Source organism: Rosa rugosa, chromosome 5, assembly GCF_958449725.1.
Source record: "Rosa rugosa chromosome 5, drRosRugo1.1, whole genome shotgun sequence".
NCBI lineage: Eukaryota > Viridiplantae > Streptophyta > Magnoliopsida > Rosales > Rosaceae > Rosa > Rosa rugosa.
The window spans coordinates 5,602,474-5,625,489 of record NC_084824.1 but is presented as its reverse complement, the minus strand read 5'-3'; the positions used below and the strand labels follow the sequence as shown (position 1 = coordinate 5,625,489).

The following is a 23,016-nucleotide window of genomic DNA, read 5'->3' as shown; positions in this document are numbered from 1 at the left end:
GCTGGACCATCACAATTGATTCATGGTCGAGGACCAGCTCAATTTATGTTGCCAAATGGCACAAGTATCAATGTCACCGAAGCTCTATATGCTCCTAGAGTTGGAAGGACCCTATTGAGTTTTAAAGATATAAGAGCCAATGGTTTTCATGTGGAAACACATTGTGAGAATGGACAAGAGTTCATTTGCATCTCCTCTAATGACTACGGACATAAACGAGTATTAGAGAAACTTATGTGTCGCTCTAGTGGGTTGTATGCAACCACTATTTGAGTCGTTGAATCTAACCATGTCATGAGAGATGACTTATGGGATTCTGACACATATAGGCTTTGGCACGATCGTCTGGGACACCCAGGTCGTGATATGATGATCCGTATACTAAAGACTTCACACGGACATCCATTTTTCAAAACGAAAAGAAGTCAGAACCAAAATTCGGTCCAAGATAGGGCTGGCGCCACCTACCCCCTGCTGCCCAAAGGTGGTATTGACGCCTCCTTGGTCCCTTTTCTACTTCTAAAGTCAATTGTGACTTCGTGGCTCAACCGGATAATTCCCTGGTTGCTTATAAAGCCCATATTTCGTTTTGCAAAGCCTGCTCTTTAGCAAAATTTGGATCGAGACCATCCTATGCAAAGACACTAAGGAAAATATTCCATTCTTACAAAGAATCCTCCATAGCAAAATTAGGATCGAGACCATCCTATGCAAATGACCTATTCAACCAACTTGCGGACCATTTAGATATTTTATGGTGTTGGTTGATGCATCGACACGCTGGTCGCATGTCATGCTATTGTCCACAAGAAATGCTGCATTTGCTAAACTCCTAGCACAAATCATTAAATTAAGGGCTCACCACCCTGATCATCCCATTAAGTCAATTCGTCTTGACAATGCTGGAGAGTTTACATAAAAAACGTTTGATGACTATTGCATGTCTATTGGGATTGAGGTTGAACACCCTGTTCCTCATGTTCACACCCAAAATGGTCTCGTAGAAGCTGCCATTAAAAGACTTCAAATGGTCGCTAGAGCATTGGTTATGCGCACCAATCTCCCTGTTTCTGCTTGGGGCTATGCAATATTGCATGCAGCTGTGCTCATTCGTCTGAGGCCTACTTCCACTCAACCATTTTCTGCGTCCTAGATGGTTACTGGATATGAGCCTGATGTCTCACACTTACGCATATTTGGGTGTACAGTTTATGTGCCAATTGCGCCGCCACAGCGCACCAAAATGGGTCTTCAAAGACGATTAGGCATTTACGTTGGATATGATTCTCCAACTATTATCTGCTACTTAGAACCCTTGACAGACGATCTATTTACCGCTAGATTTGCGGATTGTCACTTTGATGAGACAGTCTTCCCGTCGTTAGGGGAACAATAATGTTCAACAGGAACGATATGAATTGTCGTGGTCTGTCCCCACTTTGTCTCATCTTGATCCCCGAACCGCACAGTCCGAAATTGAAGTGCGGAGAATTCTTGATCTTCAGAACGTAGCAGACTCTATGCCTGACGCGTTTTCTGATATCGCTAAAGTGACAAGATCACATATACCTGCTGCAAACGTGCCTGCAAGGATTGATGTCCTTAAAAATCATGGACATGGCGCCACCCCTAGGGGTAATGGGCATGGCGCCGCCACCACTAATGGTGATGGCAATGTGGCTCAGGCCGGGCTCCCAGCAAGGAGACGTGGAAGGCCCAAAGGTTCGATGGATTCTCGCCCAAGAAAGAAAGCGAGTTTGACACAAAAAGATCCATTAATCATCGACATAAATAACCCGTCTCATGAAGATATTCTGGATTATGGTTATGTCCAAGAGACATCATTGGGGGACGCTCCAATGTTAGAACCAATTCCAGAGAATAGGGAGATCTCCATGAATTACACTAGTGTACATGAGACGTTGAATCGAGATTCTATTATCCTTGATGATGTGTTTGCATGTTCTATTGCTCAAGGAATTATAGAACACGATGATATCGAACCTCGCTCCGTTGAAGAATGTCAACGAAGAGCAGATTGGCCTAAATGGAAAGATGCGATCCAGGTTGAATTGGATTCACTAACAAAGAGACATGTATTTGGGCCTATAACACTGACACCCCAAGTATAAAGTCTGTTGGTCATAAATGAGTCTTTGTTAGAAAGCGTAATGAGAAAAATGAGGTTGTTAGATACAAAGCCCGCCTTGTGGCGCAAGGTTTCTCACAACGCCCTGGAATCGACTACGAGGAGACATATTCTCCCGTAATGGACGTTATAACGTTCCGCTACCTTGTCAGTTTGGTAGTTTCCGAAAAACTTGACATGCAGCTTATGGATGTGGTTACAGCATATCTCTATGGGGATCTTGATTCAGATATATATATATATATATATATATATATATATATATATATATATATATATATGAAGGTTCCAAATGGACTTCAATTACCCAAATTAAATGGCTCTAAACCACGGAGCGCGTTTTCAATAAGATTGAGACGCTCACTATATGGATTGAAACAATCCGGACGGATGTGGTATAACCGTCTAAGTGACTACTTGATTGGGAAGGGATATCCGGATATGTCAACAATGAAATATGCCCATGCGTGTTTATAAAAATGACAAGTTCTGGATTTGTAATTGTAGTAGTTTATGTCGACGACATGAACCTAATTGGAACTCTAGATGAGTTAAAGGAAACTGCTAAGTACTTGAAATCCGAATTTGAGATGAAAGATCTTGGGAAAACACGGTTTTGTCTCGGATTAGAACTCGAGCACCATAGTGATGGAATTATGATCCATCGGACCATCAGTCAGCATATACTCAAAAATTACTAAGGCGCTTTAATGAAGATAAAGCGAAGCCTGTGAGTACTCCCATGATTGGCCGTAGTCTTGAGCCCGGAAAAGATCCGTTTCGTCCAAGGGATGAGGACGAAGACTTATTAGAGGCTGAAGTGTCTTATCTAAGTGCAATAGGCGCATTATTGTACTTAGCTCAATGCACAAGACCGGATATCTCATTTGCAGTGAACTTGTTAGCTCGACACAGTTCTGTGCCAACACGCCGCCATTGGATTGATATAAAGACAATCTTTCAATACTTGAGAGGTACGATTGATATGGGCTTGTTTTATCCCTACAGAGAGAAAAGAAATAACGGGAGTGTGGGATCGGATTCCACAAGGCAAAACGCCACCTTCCGTGCTCCTCCTCCCCTCCATCAAAATGACAACGATGTCTTGATGGGTTTTGTTGATGCAGGGTATTGCTCTGACCCTCACAAATGTCGCTCCCAAACGGGTTATGTCTTTACCATGGGAAGCACTGCGATATCTTGGAGGTCTACAAAACAGACCTTTGTTGCTACTTCCTCAAATCACGCAGAGATTATTGCTCTACATGAAGCTGTGCGAGAATGCATATGGCTAAGGTCTATAGTTAGACACATTCGAGGAACTTGTGGTTTGAAGTCTACCACAAATGAACCTACATGCATTTATAAAGATAATGCAGCTTGTATTGAACAAATGAAATTAGGTTTCATCAAGGGCGACAACACCAAGCATATATCACCTAAGTTCTTTTACAATCAGCAACAACAGGCACTTCTAAATATCAAGGTTCTAAAAAACGCTAGGCGCTAGTCGGGCGGTGACCCAGGGTCTAGCGCCTAGGGGCCTAGGCGGTTTTTTTTTTAATTTTAAATTATTTTTATGACATATAATAATATAAATAACAATATTTAAAGTCTAAAGATTAATTATAAATATAAAAATAGTCAAAATATAGAATAAATTAGGGTTTACGACCGCCTAGGCTCCGCCTAGAACCGCCTAGTCGCCGCCTAGAACCGCCTAGTCGCCGCCTAGAACCGCCTAGTCCCCGCCTAGCCCGCCTAGTCCCCGCCTAGCACCGCCTAGCACCACCGCCTAGCCCGCCTAGTCCCCGCCTAGTAGCCCAACGCCTAAGGGAAACGCCTAGGCCAAAATCGAAGCGGTTCCTTGCCGCCTAGCGCCTAGGCCGTTTTTTAGAACATTGCTAAATATTGAAGTGAACCAAATCCGATCTGAGGATAACGTAGCGGACTTCTTTACTAAGTCGTTACCTAAATCCACATTCGAGAAACATGTGAAGAGCATCGGATTAAGAAGGTTATCCGAACTCCCATGATTGTAGCAATCAAGGGGGAGATATTGACATCAGGAGGAGGTATGATGTCTACATGTTCGATCTCGAAAAGTAAAGGACGTGTTGTGCTCTTTTTGTCCTTCAACCAGGGTTATTTTTATCCCACAGGGTTTTTGTTACCTGACAAGGTTTTTTAGTGAGTCAACGACCAAAGCGTCATGACCAAGTTTGAGCGGCACAAGGGGGAGTGTTGAAGGATGTCGACATCATGTGTGCCTCTTCAAACTAGGGTTTAGAGTTGTAATAAGAGAAAGTTCTAGGTATCAATTGTATTAGGATTCTATTACCTTATGTGTACTTTGTAACTCCCTATATAAAGGACTCCTATTATCAATAATAAACACACAATTCCAATTCTCTACAACAATACAAAATTTATTATATTTTTAACTACTTATGCACTACCTCCGACAGAGTTATGTTTTAAGCTTGTTCTCTACTCTTATGACCCTTCATATAGTTGTTTCTCATGTTTCCTACCACACTAGTTTGGAATAATTACATTAGTTTCATAGTTCCTCATATTTGCAAACCAAGTTGTAAGGTGGAAGTGTCATTTTCAGCAAATTCAGGTTTCATCTCGGCATATATTATAAACCGTAAATACCTCTGCCTTCTCTAAAGCGTTTGGGTCAAAAGGATGTCATGTTCTGCTTTCCAATTGGCAGTTTCTTCTCCAGAAGTTTAACTTTCCACAGAAAAATAAAAAAGAAATCAACAAAAAGAAATTGATATTTGAATCAATTTAGTCGGTAGTGTATGTATCAAATCAAATTCGAAATTCAGGGAAATAGAGATGAAGAACAAGAAATGAGCAGGGAAACTCACCTGTGTGTGTAATTACCGACTCCACCCATTCCTAAGGAATGACTTCGATTCCAGCCACATCTCAACCTCTTCAAAACTTTGACACAACCCAACTTTTGGTTCACCCTCAAGGTTAAGACTCATGAAAAAAATCGTTAATTATATGAATTCAAAGGCATGATCTGGATATTGTTGATGGTTGCATTGGTTGGTCGATCATGTCGTGTTTGTTGTGGTTAATTTTACATGAATCCATCATTAAGTTTTACTCTTTTTCTTAGGTGAGAAATTTCTTTACAAAGGGTTATGCAATTGAAGCATACATTTCATTTTATGGCAGTACTATAGGTTCGATCCTCCATATGTCTCTTGCATATTCATGAATTGTACGGTCACTGCTGAATTTGTATGAACCAGCTGTGTTCAAAATCGACATCTTTGTCCATCTCTGCACCAGACCACGCATATTATAAGAATAACTTCAGAAAAGTAAGCAAAAAATGAAGGTGATGAGTATGCAGTACTCACCTTTTGATCTCGATATGCTTCATCGACATTGTCTTGGCATTCTATATAACTAGGGAAGTCGTATCCAACAAGAAAATAATCAGCACGACCGTAACCTTCATTTCCTTCCAGAGATCCCATCAGTTCATCGTAGTTGTAAGGACCGAAAATACCACTCCTCACATATGCCTTCACTTCTTCAAACCGTGGATCCGCCACGAACTGTGTGTTTTGCCAAGAACAAAATAGATATCAAGCAAACCAAAGGACATGTACGTACCTTTAACTAATGCTACCTAATCATAATGCATGTACCTTTCCTTCAGATCTTTGTTTCCTTAGTCCAGATATTTCTTCAGCTCTAGCACCAAAGAGGAAAAAGTTTTCCTCTCCAACCTCTTCCCTTATTTCAACATTAGCCCCATCTAGAGTTCCAATTTGTATACACCCGTTCATTGCAAACTTCATATTGCTAGTTCCACTGGCCTCCATTCCAGCAGTACTGAGAGAGATCATACAATCAAAACCACATTTCTATCATAAATGAAATAGGCAGATTAGGCTTGTAAGCTGAAGTAATTGCTGATTAATGAAGTGAATCTAGGAACTGACCTGATATGCTGGGACAGTTCACTACCTGGAATAAGCACTTCTGCAACACTCACATTGTAATCAGGAACAAACACAACTTTCAAAAGATCACCTATCTCTTGATCGCGGTTTACAATGGCTCCAACATCAGTGATGAATTTCACAATCCTTTTGGCTTGAACATATGTCGCGAATGCCTTCCCTCCAAATATACACACCCTTGGAACAAACCTTGCTTCTCTTTCTTTGGGACTCATTTCCTTCATTTTCTTGTATCGATAAATAATTCCCATGATATTCATTAGCTGCCGTTTATATTCATGGATGCGCTTCACCTGACATTGCATATATTTTAGACTGATTATCAACATTCAAGAGTTATATGAGTAAAAAGAAGGGTCAAGGCAACTCCATTGCACAAAGAAAGTGCTTCATATTTGCCATTGATTGAATAAATATCCTTTACTCAGAACTCAAAAGTATTAACATGTAGAAAAACTAGTTCTTTTGCTGTAAGGATTTCCTTTTCTTTTTACATGATATAATAACTGAAACAGAGAACTAGAGAAAATGAACAAATATTTGATAGGCAGAGGATAACCTGTACATCAAACATCGCATTGGGGTTGACTAGATAACCAGTTTTTTCCTTGAGGAATGATGCAACCTTAATCTTGTTTCTCATTTTTACTTCCCTCCATTCAGACTGGAAATCTTCATTATCAGCAAACTGTGGACAAGTGGCACTACTCCTATTAATAGATGATATGCACAAAACTCATAACACGGTGAACACTTGAGGTAATTACTTTCCTACTTGCCATTATGGGAAAATTGGAAAGCAGGTGACCATATAGGGGAAAAATTGCAACTATAACATCATCAGATAATTTTAAGCTATTAATTTTACAAAGATCTAAGTTTAATATATACTATTACCTCAGAAATATTCAATGAGTTACAAGTTTGGGTATGACATTTACCTTTTGAAGGTTCACCAACATCTCAGTATTTTTTACCCACTCTTCTGTTCCAATGCACTTGGTTATAAGTCTACTTTGATCTGGATTGCAGAAACGAATCCATCTTCGAGGTGTTACCCCATTGGTCTTATTTTGAAATTTCTCAGGCCACAACTGCCAGAAGAAGTGCAAGTGAAAACAAGTACTAGAAAGAATAAATTGGCACTAGCTAATACCATTAATTTGTTTTATACCTTATAGAAATCGTTAAATACTTCGTTCTTCACTATTTCACTATGAATCTCAGCAACTCCATTTACTGCATGTCCACCAGCAATACATAGATTAGCCATGCGCACCATCTTTGGCAGCTCAGGATCTGGTTCAAATGTAACCTCATTTTTCTTCTCAGTGTCCAGTACTTGAGATTGGTCTCCTTCGTCAGTGCCTTTAGTTTCGTTATCAGAAACCGACTCAATGTGATCAACCACGGAGCTTTCTTCTGATTTAGGGAGCATTTCCAAGACAGAGTCAGGCAACTCAATGTTATCTAGAATTCTCATTTCTTTCACTTTTTGTAGCAACAAGTCAAGATCCTCCGTGCCATACTCAGCAACAATAGTATGAATTAGCTGGTCAATTCATCAGATGTTACAATACATTAGATTATGATGGATTTTTTTATTTTGCAAAAGAAAAATATTGTAGGATGATTAATGTGAATGTGAATGCTCACTTTTCCACCACTACAAATTATTCATACAGACAAATTTTCTGATGAGAACCTGGAGTAGTTGTATGATCTTGAATATTACCTCCTCATCAATCATTTTTATGATCTCAACATGTCTTGGCAACAACTCCTGTATAAGATTTAAACTCCATTTCTCCAATGCCTCGGGTAGAACTGTATGGTTTGTGTATGCAACAGTTCTGGAAGAATACTTGGAATGACAAGACATATAAGCTAGTGCTCTATGAAGCCAACAGTATCACATACAATGAAAGTAAAAATATATATGAAATGAAGTACCTTCGAGTAACATTCCAGGCTTCCTTCCAGCTCAATCCCTTCACATCCACCAATATTCTTATCAACTCTGGAATGCAGAGAGTTGGATGAGTATCATTCATCTGCACTGCAACTTTTTCAGGAAATTTTTCCCAATTCACAGGGTCCCCTGATCTCCTTTCAAAACGTGAGATTATGTCTTGGAGAGAAGCAGAACATAGTGTATATTGTTGCTTCAATCTAAGTGATTTTCCCTCCATGGTTTCATCCCCGGGGTACAATATGTAACAGATCTAATCATGTAGCATAGAACATTAAGGATAACCAGTTTTAGCTAGTTGGTCATAACAGTTACAATTATATAGTAGTGTACTAGTGTAGTAAAACAATGTAAACTTATTTTAGAATAAGAAGCTTAATGGTTGTGGATTCATCCAAACCTTTTCTGCATTCTTTATAGCTGCATATGCCTTGGCATGATCTCCAGTGTTGAAAGCATGCAAATCAAATTCTGCTGGTGCAGCCTTTGTGGACCACAGTCGAAGGTTTATGGTGGTTTTAGTTTTATATCCTGGTATGGGGACATCATAGGCAACAGCGGTGACATTGTCTCCTCCAACCCATTGTTTTTTCCCATCTGGCCCCGAAATAACTTCACCATAGAATTTCACAGGATAGGTTACATCATTTCTTGGAATTTCCCATGGATTGCCCATCTGATAAGAGAAACTTTAATCAATCAACAGATGACATAGAGACATTTACATGGTGACCCATAAAAGAATCACTCAAGTGATGATCACCCTAAAAGGAGAGGAAATTAAGTAAGGCTCTTGCATTTTTCTGCAAATGAACCATGATAACAACCTCAAGCCAATTTTCAGCAACTTCCTCCTGGCCATCTTTTGTAATGTGTTGCTTAAACAATCCATACTTGTATCTTAGTCCATATCCCCATGCCGGGTAATTTTGGGTCGCCAGGGAGTCCAAAAAGCAGGAAGCAAGCCTCCCTAGCCCCCCATTTCCAAGAGCAGCATCTGGTTCCTATCAGTTAACAACAAAGAATTTAGGGACTTCCATAGTTAAAAGACAGTCTTGGATAATTCTATTTAGTGGAATGAGAAACAAAAGTTAAGATAAAATTATGGGTTAAAATCATTACTTGATCAAATAATAAAATGGTCGGTGAAACGGACCTGCCTAGCTACATCCTCAAGATTGTGCCCAAGCTTTTCCAAAGCCTCTGCATAAGGCCCTGAAAGCTCCAAGTTGCCAATTGCATTTAACAATGCTCTACCCTGTAAAATTTCTAGAGCATAACATATATAGTATATGACAGATTTTAATATTATCATGTAAATATATAGAAAACAACAGGAATTTTCAGAAGCAGGACAGAAAGAGACCCAAGTCAAACCTGTAGATACTCCATTGAGAGATAATATGCCTGCTTTACATTCAACTTCTCACAGTACTCATATGTAGTATTCCAGTTAATGATAAGCATATCACGAACACTCTCCGCGGTGGCATAGAATGCCTTGGGAAGTCCAAACGATTCCATAGAGAAGCAAGGTGTGAATTCCGCGTGGTATTTGATTATCGATGAAATGGATGCAGAATCTGGAGGAAATGCACCCAAAGTACCTGAACCACTTGAATGCAAGAGTGTCATATATCCATATATCAATAACACCATGAAAATACAGTGTCCTCCATTTTCACTGAACTCTTGTTGACCAATAAAATCCAACCCATTAGGCAACTTGGGTTTAAATGACAAAGCAATGGGAAGTCCAAGACTTGATTGAAAAAGATTACAGCTTTGCATTGCAAATTAGTACAAAAATTGCAACTGAGAAACTGAAGCAAAGGAATCGAAAAGGATGAAGTAAGACTGAGAAAAGAAAACAACCTTCTCGGGTGGCAACGTCTTTAGGTTCTTGCTTTTGATCAGTAGCAGCCACATTCTTCACACAGAGCTTTCTCCTAGCTCGGCCAGAAACAGAACCAGAGGTTGAGTTCAAGAACAGCCTTGAATGTCTTCCTATGTGGTTGGAGCCTGCTATGAAGCTCGAGATGAACGTGGAATGAGTAGCTGACTTTGATGGTTTGGATGTAGCTGAGAATGGGATAGCCGCCATTGCTCTCCTCAACTCTCTAACAGAGAGAGAGTCAGAAGCAGATTAATGAGAAAATGAGTGAAACAGAGAGCGAGTGGGTTTTGCTTTTTTGTCTGCTTATCTTCTTCTGTGGGACGCATAGCTTAACGTTTTAACCTTTTCTTCCTCACGTTAAAAACGAGGGAACCAAATATATGCATTTACAAGGAATCGTCGTTTTCCTGGACTTGAAGCCGCCGATGTGGTAACTACAGCCTACAGGACCAATTTGCCACATATGTGTAAACAATCTTCTATTTGTAGATCGAATATTGGTAATTATCAACAAAAAAATCCAAAATTTGTTTTTTTTTTTTATCTTTTAATAAAAGAGGATCAAAGGATTTCACTCCTATGCAATACTTAAATAACACTCTTTTCTTGATAAAGTAGCCAAAAAGTCAGCGACAACTGAGAATTACAATAACTATCTTTATGAAATGAAGACTTATATCACTACTAGTGTTCGAATCTCAGCTTCATCCCGTGGCCAGCAGATTTGAGGGACCTGGGTTAGTTAAAACACTCAATGGTTCGTGCGTCTGCGGTGCAGTGATTAGTCTGGCTATGCTGGGATACACTGCATGGGTGTGTGTTGGTTCTATTGACGTCTTCCACTCAAAAAAAAGAAAAAAAAGACTTATATCACTAGACTAAATGATACTAATAATAAAAAAAACACTAATAGTGTTTAATAGAAATTGATGGTCTATGAATTTAGAAGCTAGGAGTCTAGGAGAGTCCATTACATCGTGGCAGAATCCAAAGTGCTAGACGCATGCGCTTGTGCAAACCATCTAGAGGGTCTAGTTGGGTGATGGTTCCATCTTGTATATTGAAGACACCTATTGTTTTTGGAGTTTCTCCTAATTCAGTTGTGTAATATATGGACTTTGGCTGACATCCGGGAAACTTTGAAGCAAAAACAGAAACAGATTGGCCGCCTCCTACGAATATAGCCTCATCTCGTACACTTTTTATCTCAACTTGTCGCACAAGAGATCCGTCGTCATCGAACACCAACTTGTAGATCTTGAAGCTGTACGGCTCTTAGGGATATGGCGTTTGCAGATTACAAGTTCTCTGAACAAGCAATAGGTCTCCTGTGGTATTTGATTCCACAATATACCCTCGCTCTAGCTTATAATCAGTACAATTCTCGGGTGCAATTAGTTCTGTCGATGGCGGACTTGAATGGGTTTCAGTACTGCTGTGATTAACTTTCAATGACCAAAGACACCTCCTCCGTCCAACTCCATAGATTCGACTTTTATAGAGTACAACATCGTTACACTCTTTTAAATTCCGAATGCAAGTCCAATCTTTTTGGCCTGCTCTGAAGAGAGCCAAGTTGTAAGTGGTGAGTGCTACAACCATATAATTGTTATCCCCATTCATAGATGGATCAACTAACAGGATAACCTTTCGAAGGTCATAGCACCAGCAACACGTACTGCAAGGAAGGAAGACAAAGAGGAGACCCTGCAGCTTTTCCGAAAGGGTTCCAGAGTTGTATAACCACACAGGCTTCACAACATATGTGTTGAATGTATCTACTGTGGCTAACCAACCATGGCTAGAGCCGCAGAAGCTCTTATCAGGAGGAACTGATAACTGAATGTTGTCGTAAATTTTTCCTGCACACAGACATGCACTGTAGAGTCTTAGCTTTTCCTCCTTAAGGGTCGAGAGCATGGGAACCACTTGATTACTCCATCGTTGAGCTGTGAGGTTGTATTCTTTCGAAAGAGCCAGACATTCCTTGCAAACTGCAGCAAAGCGGAGAAGGTCAATGGGTTTGAGCTTGTCCAGAATCAAAAACACAATATCCTGGTTACTGTTCAAGATAACAAAAGGTACCTGCTGCTTGTTCTTGCTCCTGGACCTAATTGATAAGTAATTGCTATTGAGGGCTTTAGCCATCAGAAAATGGTCGACTTCCAAGAATTTTAAAACCCTAGAGCTGGGGACAAGAGACAGTTGCGGATGTTATATGGAGAGTCTTCGCATTCCTATGTTTTTCACATGTTTCTCAAATATGGCCTCAGACAATAATTTGGTAAACAAATCTGCCACATTCTCCTCAGACCTTACTTGATTCACTTGAATCTTGAGGAGAGCATGTTGTTGCTGATTGTAGAAAAACTTTGGCGATATGTGTTTTGTATTATCACCCTTGATATAACCTAGCTTCATCTGTTCGATGCAAGCTGCATTATCTTCATAAATGCAAGTAGGCTCTTCAGTGGTAGAAATCAAACCACTAGTCCCTCGAATATGTATAATGATAGCTCTTAACCATATACACTCACGAACCGCCTCATGTAGAGCAATGATCTCTGAGTGGTTCCAGGAGGTAGCCACAAGGGTTTGCTTGGTTGATCTCTAAGATATTGTCGTGTTCCCAATGGTAAATACATAACCAGTTTGGGAACGACCTTTGTGTGGGTTAGAGAGGTACCCAGCATCAGCAAAACCAACCAAAACATCATTTGGGGTTTCGGTGTAGTAGTGGTGCTTTCGCCATCAACATTTCCTTTAGGGATTGCAGTTCCATCTGCGGTCCCTCTTGTCTCTCTGTAGGGAAAGAACAGTCCCAAGTCAATGGTTCCTTTTAGATATCGGAAAATGTTCTTGATACCATTCCAGTTACGCTGCGTTGGCGCTGAGCTAAATCTAGCTAACAAGTTCACTGAGAATGCAATGTCTGGTCGAGTGCATTGGGCTAAGTACAATAATGCGCCTATTCCACTTAGATAGGGAATTTCAGCTCCCAACACCTCTTCATCATCTTCCTTTGGACGAAGTGGATCTTTCTTTGCATCCAAACTTTGACCGATCATGAGAGTGCTAGCAGGATGCGTTTTGTCCATGTTAAATCGCCTGAGCATCTTTTGGACATACGCAGACTGGTGGATTAGTATTCCACAAACTCAGTGTTCTAGTTCAAGGCCTAGATAGAATCGCGTTTTCCCAAGATCCTTCATCTCAAATTCGGATTTCAAGTAGCTCGCGATTTCTCTTATTTCATCAAGAGTACCTATTATGTTCATATCATCGATCGACATATATAGCTACAATTGCAAATCCGGAACTTGTTTTCTTTATGAATACGCAGGGGCATAATTCATCGTTCTTATATCCCTTCCCAATCAAGTAATCACTTAGACGGGTATACCACATCCGCCCGGATTGTTTCAATCTGTAAAGTGAGCGTTTCAACCTAATTGCAAACGCACTCCGTGGTTTAGAGTCACTTGACTTGGGTAATGTAAGGCCATCAGACACTTTCATATATATCTCTGAATCAAGATCCCCATAGAGATATGCAATAACCACATCCATGAGCTGCATTTCTAGTCCTTCGGAAACTATCAAGCTAACTAAGTAGCGGAACGTTATAACGTCCATTACGGGAAAGTATGTCTCCTCGTAGTCAATTCTAGGGCGTTGTGAGAAACCTTGCCCACAAGGTACCTCAGGACTTCATTCTTTTCATTACACTTTCTAACAAAGACCCATTTATGTCCTACAAGCTTTACACTTGGTGGGGTTAGCACTACCGTCATACATGGCCAACGCCATCAGGGCCCAATTAAAACCCCACGGCGCTCCCTGCCAGACTCGCTCCCGATCAGCCGGATCCCAGAACGTAAACAGTACCCTTTGACCCTCTGCAGACTCCCATTCACCTTCCACGCATTGCGAAACATCCCCAAAAATGAACGAACCTTGAACTCCCTTGCAGTCAACAACTTTCCCACCATTAACACATCAGCTTGTCATAACCCTTTCCCTTTGGTTGGGCGCAAATCAACGAGGAAGCCAGACGCGCGACCATAGCATCAACAAAGGTCATCGTGAAAACCTGTTGAAAGTTGCAAAGAAAAAACCCTAACCCTAGCTCTGGTTTGGAGAGAGAGAGCGGCGACTTTTTCTAACTTGGAGAGAGATTTCTCAAGTGATAGTTGATTTTATTATCTCATATAAACTGATCAATAAAAACAAAAAAAAAGTTTGATCTACTCTATGAAACAAAAAAAAGTTCTTCTTTCAGGTCTTTTTTTTGGTTTGTTTTTAGCAATTTATAAGACTCTTCATGCCCACTTACCCAAACACTCTAAGAGATTGCCCACTTACCCAAACACTCTAAAAGATTATTTCCCTAATACCCAATTAAGTATTTTTTAATTCATTTTTATTTATTTTTGGGACAATTTTTCCCTCTCCTTTTTTGTCACTTAGAGAAATAAGTCATTGGAGACCTTGCTTGACTCCGGTGGCAGACTCCGGCGATTGGTGACCCGACTCCGGCGACCGGTGACCCGACTCCGGCGACCGGTGACCGGAATCCGGCTACCGGACTGGTGACCGGATTCCAGCGTCTGAATTTATTGCCCCCTAATAATACCCAGTAACCATATTATTACCCCCAGTAATCATATTATTGCCCCCCAGTAATCATATTATTGCTTCCTAATAATCATATTATTGTCTCCAATAATCATATTATTGTCTCCAATAATCATATTATTGCCCTCCAGTGAATTGCATAAACTCCCAAAACCAAAATGAATACACTACAGGCACAATCGATCAATTTATATGCATATTATTGCCCCTCAATACTCATATTATTGTCTCCCAATAATCTTATTATTGCCCCGCAATAGACATGTATAGTTACTCAATAAAACTTTTTTTTTTCATTCTTCATTCTTCTTTCCTTATAAGCCTTCTGCCAAATTTACCAAAAAAAAAATTAATAATAATAGTTGCCGCAATGGATAGAAAGAGGGCCATGAAAATAATACTTGCATAGTTGCTATGACTACTATGACTACTCCTCTGACCGCCACGTCATCATTCTCCTTCTTCTTCATCATCATCTCCATCAACATCTCTCTCTCTTCCATTTTCAAACCCCACCAGAATCCCCCAACCCTAGAGCCCAACACGACCCTAGATCCTCGTCCCCAAAACTATGCCGTCCGATTCGTCGAGTACAAGAAGTGGGAGGATCTGAAATCAAGTGTGTCGGCGGAGGGATCAGACTGGATCGACAGGAACAATCTGGCCAAGGATTACCCGACGGATTTCGGACTGGTCCGGATTGACCGCGCCTGTGAGACGCCTGGAGGTGGCCGGACAACCTGGAGGAGGCTTTTCTGAGAGGAGAGAGAGATAGTCTGGCAGTCAGCCGGAGGTAGAGAGAGAGAGAGAAACTGGAGGTGGAGATCGGGGGGGGGGGGGGGGAGAGAGTCTGAGAGATGAGTTTCAATTTAATTAATAGGGGCAAAACTGTCAGCAGATGTTAGAGTGGGTAAATGGGGTTAAAAAACTCTTAGTGGAGTGTAAGTGGACAATTTTTAAGCTGAAATTGGATAAGTGGTCACGGCCCCTTTTTATTATTTTATAATTCAAATATTTGACCTTCATAATTACCGTCATTTAGTTGGTTTAATGACTTCGTTTCCGGCCGACCATGCTCTCTACGGTTGTAGACTTGTAATTCTTCTATATTGCCATAGTATAAAGTGAATCCAAAACAAAAAAAGAAACCAATATGATTAACTATCGTAACGGGTGCAGTGTTTTGGATTGTTTTCACTCAAGATGGTTTGATCTTGAAAAATTGATTTATACTATAGCAGTTAATATATACTTTATACTACAAAGAGTAAAAAATTTGAGTACAAACTGGATTTACTGCAGGCGATTGATAAGAAATAACTATTAAATACGAAATTTTTATAGCCCTCCAATTCTGGGAAGCAAGTCACTTTGAGACTCGGACTTAGAGCCGTACAGTTTTTCTCTGCTTTTCCGCGGCATATTTCTCTGATTTTGCTCGCAGCCACAGAGACGAAAGATAAATACTTGTCTACAGAAATGTAAACCCTTTGCTTTTTTCCTTTTGTTAATAAAAATTCAATCCATTTTCTCTTCCCGTTTCAAGCACAAACCCAATCCAAAACCCAAGCGTGGTGGTTTGTGTACGAAACCAATTTTTGATTTTTCATCCAAATTACTAGGTGCATTTCGATCTTGATTGTACCCCCATTGATGGGCATGTCTATGCATAATTGCAGTTCTTGATCAATATTGCTCCATATGACTAGCTAGCATCAAAGATTTGTGCTTGGTTTAAGTATCACTTGCATTTTGTTAAGAACATGTAGTTTAGTTAATTGGTGAAACAAATTATGATTACCATTCTCATTGATTTTCCTTTCCTGTGCTCTCTAGGTAACAGTTGTGAATCTTCTAAGAGGTTCTGTCATTTCCTTTGATTTAGTGACTTTTGCCTCAAAAGTAACCAGTTGATATCAACCTATAGCTCTGTTGTTGTTGTCAAAATGTTCGGGTTTTTGAAATCGCCTGCAAAGATTGCTAAGCAAAGCTCTGTAGACCCAGGATCTCTTGATTCAGAAACCCAATCTAATGAGGCTAAGATTACCCCAGCGAGACGAACTACTTCTGAACCCGTGCTCATCACCCCAGATTTTGGTAATGAGAAACCCGGTAAGCCTAGTACAAGAGGGACTTCTCCTGCTTCATACAAGAACGATTTTCATGACTCGGGAGGGCTAGAGAACCAGAGTGTGCAAGAGTTGGAGAACTATGCAGTATACAAGTCTGAGGAGACAACACAGAGTGTCAACAATTGCCTGAGGATTGCTGAGGACATCAAGGGGACTGCTACAACCACGCTTGACACGTTGCATCAGCAGGGTGATCAGATTACAAGGACACACATGGCGGCTGTCGATATGGATAAGGATTTGAGCAAGGTATGATCATGTTAGCACTTATGGAGAGGATTATGAGGTTATGGTTTTTGCATTGTGTAAGATCATGTTACCTAATCGTTCGTGAATGTTTGAATCAGGGTGAGAAGCTTTTAAACGGACTTGGGGGCATTTTCTCAAAGCCTTGGAAGCCAAAGAAGACCAAGGAGCTTAAAGGCCCTGAATTGACAGCAGGTTTGCTTCTGTTATAGTCTACTTGCTTAATATCCCGAAACTTGAAAACATCACGTTTTCGGGGGACTTTATGTAATGTACTTGGACTTTGATATGGTGATCGTGTTCAGATTCAGCTACAACCAATAAACGTGCAAGTAAAGAGCAGAGGGAAAAGTTGGGTTTATCTCCTGCGCCCAAAGGAAGCCGGTCAGCTCCTCAGACACCCCTTCCTGAAGGATCAAGTGCCATTCAGCAAATCGAGGTTAGTGTAAATATATGTGGTTATGAAGCATATGGCTACATGTTCTCTGGAATTATTAATGTTGGATTGATCACCAATACCAGGCTGAGAAGGCAAAGCAAGATGATGCTCTCTCAGATCTAAGTAATATTTTGGGGGATTTGAAGGGAATGGCTGTGGACATGGGAAGTGAACTCGAGAGGTCAGTATAACTTTTCTACTCCCTGCATATTGTTCATGATTTCATATCTATCTGTGCATTGTTGTTAAGTAATATGGAAAATGCAGGCAAAACAAAGCTATGGATCACCTCTCTGAGGATGTGGATGAGCTCAACTCTCGAATGAAAGGTGCCAATCAACGAACTCGACGCCTGCTAGGCCAGTGAAAAATCAACAAAAGCGAAAGTTGGGAGGCTTATTACGAGACCAACCTACAGAAAATTTGCACATAACTCTGGATTACTTCTCAAATGAATTTCTTTTCCCTCTTTTGACTGTATATCAACATTGATTTTCCCCTATCTGGGATATGCATGCAATAAAATGAGTCTTTTTGTTCATGATTTTCAGCTGTGGATTTGGGGTTGAGGACTAACAAAAGTGACATGCAGTTCTATAAGAGATGAATCTATGTTTTATTCGGAATAGGAATAGGGTATCAAAACTTCGATATTACAAGGTATACATGTCCTAAGAGCATAAATCTGGCCATACAGCTAATGTGTCAAGAAAGTTGAATATTTACAAAAGACTGCAGCTGTATATCAGGCATGTTTTTATCCCAGATTCATAGCTTGCGAAACAAGTAAGCAGGATAGCCCTGTGCCAATACTAGTAAGCTCATGAATCCTCCTCCCTCTTCACCGGAATCCAACTATTTTCTGAGATGGCCCTTTTCCTGGCGTGCGAAACAAAACCAATAACATAGCCTATGAAAGCCCCAAGGACTAAAACGCTTGCTCCCTTTACAAACAAAGTAAGTTTGGAATCCGATTTGCTCCCATTTCCAGAAAAACCAGCACCATCACTACCATTCACAGCAGCTTTGACCCCGTTACCAAGAGCTTCGACACCATCACCACCGGCTTCACCACCCAGAACCTCTCCCGAAGCCAGAATCTCCACCGAATCATGCACCTGTCCATCATGGTTTCCAACATAAGAAAGTGTAAGCTTCTCTTTTGAAGCAACCAATCTAGTGTAGCCAAATTCACCACCGCGGTACATAGACCTCAGTGGCTGTGGGAAAATGGGATCAGTTGGGTGATCCGCTCTAGGTTCCCATATCGGTTGCCAGTCCTGTCCTCCCATCCCAATCACAACATGAACAGGCCCTCTACTCCCACAAGTATAGTTACTCATCGGACAAAACCTCTCGTATCTATGAACATGTCCCCATAATGCAAGGGTGACATTGTTCTTCACAAACAAAGGCTCCAAATGCTCCAGCATTTGCCTCCTCATAGGCGCATCCCTTCCCTCATTGCTCGTAGTGTACATCGGCCTGTGTCCACTAACCACCACGAAAGGAGTCTTGGTCCGGTTCACACTCTCCAAATCACGCTTTATAAACTCATGCTGCTTGCTTCCCGTCACAAAATTGGTCTCGGTCGAAATGTACACAAAACGAACCGACCCCATGTCAAAGGAATAGTATAGGTTCCTAGTCCCCGGTGCACTAGTCCCAGTCGGCTCCAACGAGTTCCCAGGCATGTTGAACCTAACACTATACGGCACCCCACATTCTCCACCTCCATCGTTCCCATAAATCGAACTAGACCACTCCGGTTTCCACGGCTGCAACGGCCAGTCATACTCATGATTCCCAATGCAAACATGATACGGCAGCTTCGTCGCAACCGGCTCAATTTGATTAAAGAAATGATCCCACAGCCATGAATAGCCTCTAGCATAGCTTATGTCTCCGATGTGGGACACGAAAGCCGGCTTGTCACCAAGAGCTTCAATGTCACGAAGAATCCACTTCACGGTGGCCACGCTTTCGTCTTGGACACGAAGAAACGTGGCATACGGCGTTGTAGTGCCCATGTCACCGAACATGAAAGCTACTGCTTCGTCGGAATCTCCATTTCTGGACACAAAACTGTGCGTTTCGCTCCAACCTCCATCATCACTCCCAACCTGTAAATCAACCCAGTTTAACAATCAAGATTTCCAATGTGATTAACTACTAATTATGAGGATTATGGCTAATCTAATTAGTAAATTACCTTGTAATAATATCTGACACCGCTTTTGAGATTGGTCATGACGCCGTCGTGAACAAACCCAGGGTCTCTCCAGCCGACGCTGTGATTGGCCGGCCAGTCGCACATGTGCTGCAGCTCGTACCGGCTCACACGTGCCGCCGCCACGTCATCCAGCGAGTCCTTGCTCAGGCCGTATTTCACGGCGCGGTCATCGCGGTCCGGGGTGACGAACATGACCCGCATCTGGTCGAGGCGGTCGGTGTAGGATAAGTGGATCTGGTCCGGGACCCGACCCGATTCGAAGGCGAGCTCCGGTGACGTGGCGAGCAGGTGCTTGACTCCGGGGAGGGGGTTGTTGTCGTGGTCGTGGCGTTTGGGGTTGATCTCGGACTCGGACCAGCGGAAGATCCGGAAGGAGTAGTTGGATCGGAGGTTGATTAAGGGGAGGGAAATGGAGCCCGACCCGGATTGCCAGGTGGGGCTGGAGGAGAGGAACTTGTAACCCAAGAAGTGGTGGTTGCGGGAGGAAGGCGGCGAGTAGATGCCGAGCCAGTCGAGCTTGGAAGGCGAGTCGACGCCGGACCATTTGATCAGGACCGAGTCGCCGGATTTGGATAGGGTCGTCGTGTTTAGCGTGATCGAAGGTTTCTGATGGGTCGGGTTGAAAAAGGAGCTGAGTATAAGGAGGAAGAAGAAAACGAGAGGCGGCGGAGGAACGGCCATCGTGGTGGTGGTGGAATTGGATTGTATTTTTATCAAAAAAATATGTATATATTAATATCGAAAGGTATAAACCAGAAAATAATGAGAGAGTGACGTAGACGTTTGATGATGACGTATAGCTGCTGTTCTTCTTGTTCTGGTGAATTTGGGTGAAGCTTGTTACCGGCTGAGCTGTATGGGGGTAGGTTGTTGCCGGTGAAAAGAAACAACCCAAATCCAAATGTGAAAAAGTAAAACAGCAGAAGCTTTTATAGAGACCAGAAAGAGAGTAATGGGCTGTCACAGAAAAGTGCTATGAAAGCCCAAGACCAGCCCAATTCCCATCCCCCCAGTTTCTAATTGCTTCTTCTTTATCTTAATTAGATGGGTACATATGCCAATGGCCCATCGACATATGCCTGCGGGTTCTTAAAGGTCGAGAATTAAGAAACCTCGGAACCAGCAAGGTCTGTTCATTCTCATAATCTGCATGCGGTCAATTGTGGGCTCTTACGTCACGGACCTCGGTGGTTTTCAACGACACCTTATAATCTATGGAGGGCAGCTTCTCCCTGACCTAAATTTTTTTTTTGCCAAAAATAAATAAACATACATTATTAGGGGGCCGGGGTACATATAGACGTGAGAGTCTTGTGACGACGACTATTACTAGCTAGTTGTTCTTGTTGTTCTGGGCTCTCAAAAATTTATAGTCTTTCATGTGTCTCTTGCTTGCTTCGCATTAACTAACTAAATACCAGTCTTTTCATCCATCACCGTCTCTCTCTCTCTCTCTTCCTTTCTTTCTTTCTTTCTTTGTATCCCCACCCAAACCCAAAACCTTCATCGATCTCTGACCTTCAACACTCCCCACCCAAACCCATAACCTTCAAACCCATAACCTTCATCGATCTCTGACCTTCAACACTCCCCACCCAAACCCATAACCTTCATCGATCTCTGACCTTCAACACCCAAAAATGAAGAGCGCTCTCTCTTCTTCTTCGTCGTCTTCTTCTTCAAGAAAGCTTCTGGTGGCGTCAGCGTTGGCTACGGTGGTCCTCTTACAGCTCCTTCTGCCTACATGTGCTACCGGAGTCGGCGTCGTAACAAGCAACTCCGGGCAACAAACCCACCGCCATCACAGTTGCGACGCAATTTCACGGTCGAACCACAAACTACGTTCTTTGTGCATTCATTTCCAGTTAACCCAACACCTTCCGACGCCGCCGCCGTCTCCGTCCGATTATCAGATTGATCCAAGATACGGTGTCGAGAAGAGACGGGTCCCTTCCGGACCAAACCCTCTTCACAACTGAATCCGACTCACATTTCAGTACCCACCTCATCATCATCAGATTTTCAGCCTTCTAATTATATCGGTTTTTTCTTCATTTCTTGGGTATCTTTCATTTCTTGAACCTTCCATGGCCCTATATTAGAGTTCTTGGTTTCTTTAGTTTAATTCACAGTATAATTTCTGCCATATTATACATTACTATACGCCATTTGCTGCTATTTCCATGCTTGTTTTGGAACTCAGCTTCTTGTTGATTAATTAGTGAAGAGTCTCATAGGGAGGGCGTCAGAAACAAGCACGGAAATAATGGTGGTGCACGAGTCTTTGTTCTTGTTTGAGAGGGAGGGAGGGATTCAAAAGAAGCCCATGAGTCTCATTAATATGGGGTAACTCGTAGGTAATGCGTTTTATTCAGGTCAAGATGGACTTTTCAGAAGAGTACCATGTGGGTCTGGAATTTAATTAATATTTCCGTGTATAGTTCATGACTTCATGTTCAAACAGTTGTGACTTGGAAGCCTAGCTTTTATAAATTTATAATGCAATTTGCCTGATTTGCCCTAACTTCGTCGGCAGATTGTTTCCATCCTTTCCTTTCAATGATTTGACATTGTAGATAGATATGTAATATGTTACATAACTCTTTCGGATAATAATTCGCTTTGTTACGTAAAATGAATTTAATTAATTATCATTTTCACTCTGAATTTAATGTATGTGTAAATTTAAAGAAATTATATAAAAAATTTAAATCTTATCAATCTACGTACCAAAGTAAATAATAATAGCATAGTGCTCAATTATGATTCGACAAGTTTTACTTTTTAAATTATTGTATATGGTACAAATAGTGCTGGTATGGTCATTTTCAATGACTCGTGAGTTCCACAATTATAAAGCAACACCACTTATTTGAGCTTACTGCGTAATGTTAAAGAAAAATGTGAACCGTTCATTTCATATATCTGGTTTCAACCTTGCATACATAAGTAAATATGCTTCACAATGACTCGATAAGTGTTAGAACACAAATTGCACTACTTGTTCAGTTGTTTGAGCCCATTACATGGTTATCGTATGATCTAAATTCTTATTTACTTTTCGGTAAAAAAAAAGACCATTACAAAACTAAAAACTAAAACCTGTTGAGCATCCATAACAAAATAAATCGAAATTAAAAGCTGGTAGAGCCGTTAAAGGCAATCCGCAATCGTATGATATAGATTGTGTGATTAAATTTTGTTTATTTAAAAAAAAAAAATTTATTCAAAAGAAATAATAATAATTTGAATTATATCCAAGGATTGGTCTACAATACGTTTTTGAATCGAATAATTATCTTTACTGAA

General features: G+C 41.2%; 4 protein-coding genes across 4 annotated transcripts; 1 reads left to right on the top strand and 3 right to left on the bottom strand.

Annotated features, from left to right (window-relative positions):
* Positions 1-5,160: 5,160 nt before the first annotated feature.
* On the bottom strand, positions 5,161-10,331 carry LOC133712148 (alpha-1,4 glucan phosphorylase L-2 isozyme, chloroplastic/amyloplastic-like). The gene is made up of 14 exons (XM_062138235.1): positions 9,998-10,331; positions 9,500-9,729; positions 9,279-9,380; positions 8,950-9,126; positions 8,523-8,798; positions 8,104-8,375; positions 7,886-8,003; positions 7,325-7,702; positions 7,092-7,244; positions 6,710-6,838; positions 6,130-6,443; positions 5,833-6,019; positions 5,539-5,739; positions 5,161-5,458 (listed from the first exon to the last, which is right to left on the bottom strand). The coding sequence occupies exons 1-14, from the start codon at positions 10,224-10,226 to the stop codon at positions 5,342-5,344; spliced, it is 2,883 nt and encodes a 960-aa protein (XP_061994219.1). The 5' UTR covers positions 10,227-10,331; the 3' UTR covers positions 5,161-5,341.
* A 963-nt stretch (positions 10,332-11,294) lies between these two features.
* LOC133711096 (uncharacterized) lies at positions 11,295-12,167 on the bottom strand. Its single transcript, XM_062137265.1, has one exon. The coding sequence runs from the start codon at positions 12,165-12,167 to the stop codon at positions 11,295-11,297; it is 873 nt and encodes a 290-aa protein (XP_061993249.1).
* Positions 12,168-16,127: 3,960 nt separating this feature from the next.
* On the top strand, positions 16,128-18,018 carry LOC133708587 (putative SNAP25 homologous protein SNAP30). Its single transcript, XM_062134059.1, has 6 exons — positions 16,128-16,279; positions 16,494-17,038; positions 17,137-17,230; positions 17,341-17,474; positions 17,558-17,655; positions 17,742-18,018. Exons 2-6 carry the CDS (start codon positions 16,604-16,606, stop codon positions 17,839-17,841), a joined length of 861 nt encoding a protein of 286 aa, XP_061990043.1. The 5' UTR covers positions 16,128-16,279; positions 16,494-16,603; the 3' UTR covers positions 17,842-18,018.
* A 48-nt stretch (positions 18,019-18,066) lies between these two features.
* Positions 18,067-20,562, bottom strand: LOC133708586 (probable inactive purple acid phosphatase 2). Its single transcript, XM_062134058.1, has 2 exons — positions 19,687-20,562; positions 18,067-19,597 (listed from the first exon to the last, which is right to left on the bottom strand). Exons 1-2 carry the CDS (start codon positions 20,386-20,388, stop codon positions 18,296-18,298), a joined length of 2,004 nt encoding a protein of 667 aa, XP_061990042.1. The 5' UTR covers positions 20,389-20,562; the 3' UTR covers positions 18,067-18,295.
* Between the last annotated feature and the right edge of the window lie 2,454 nt (positions 20,563-23,016).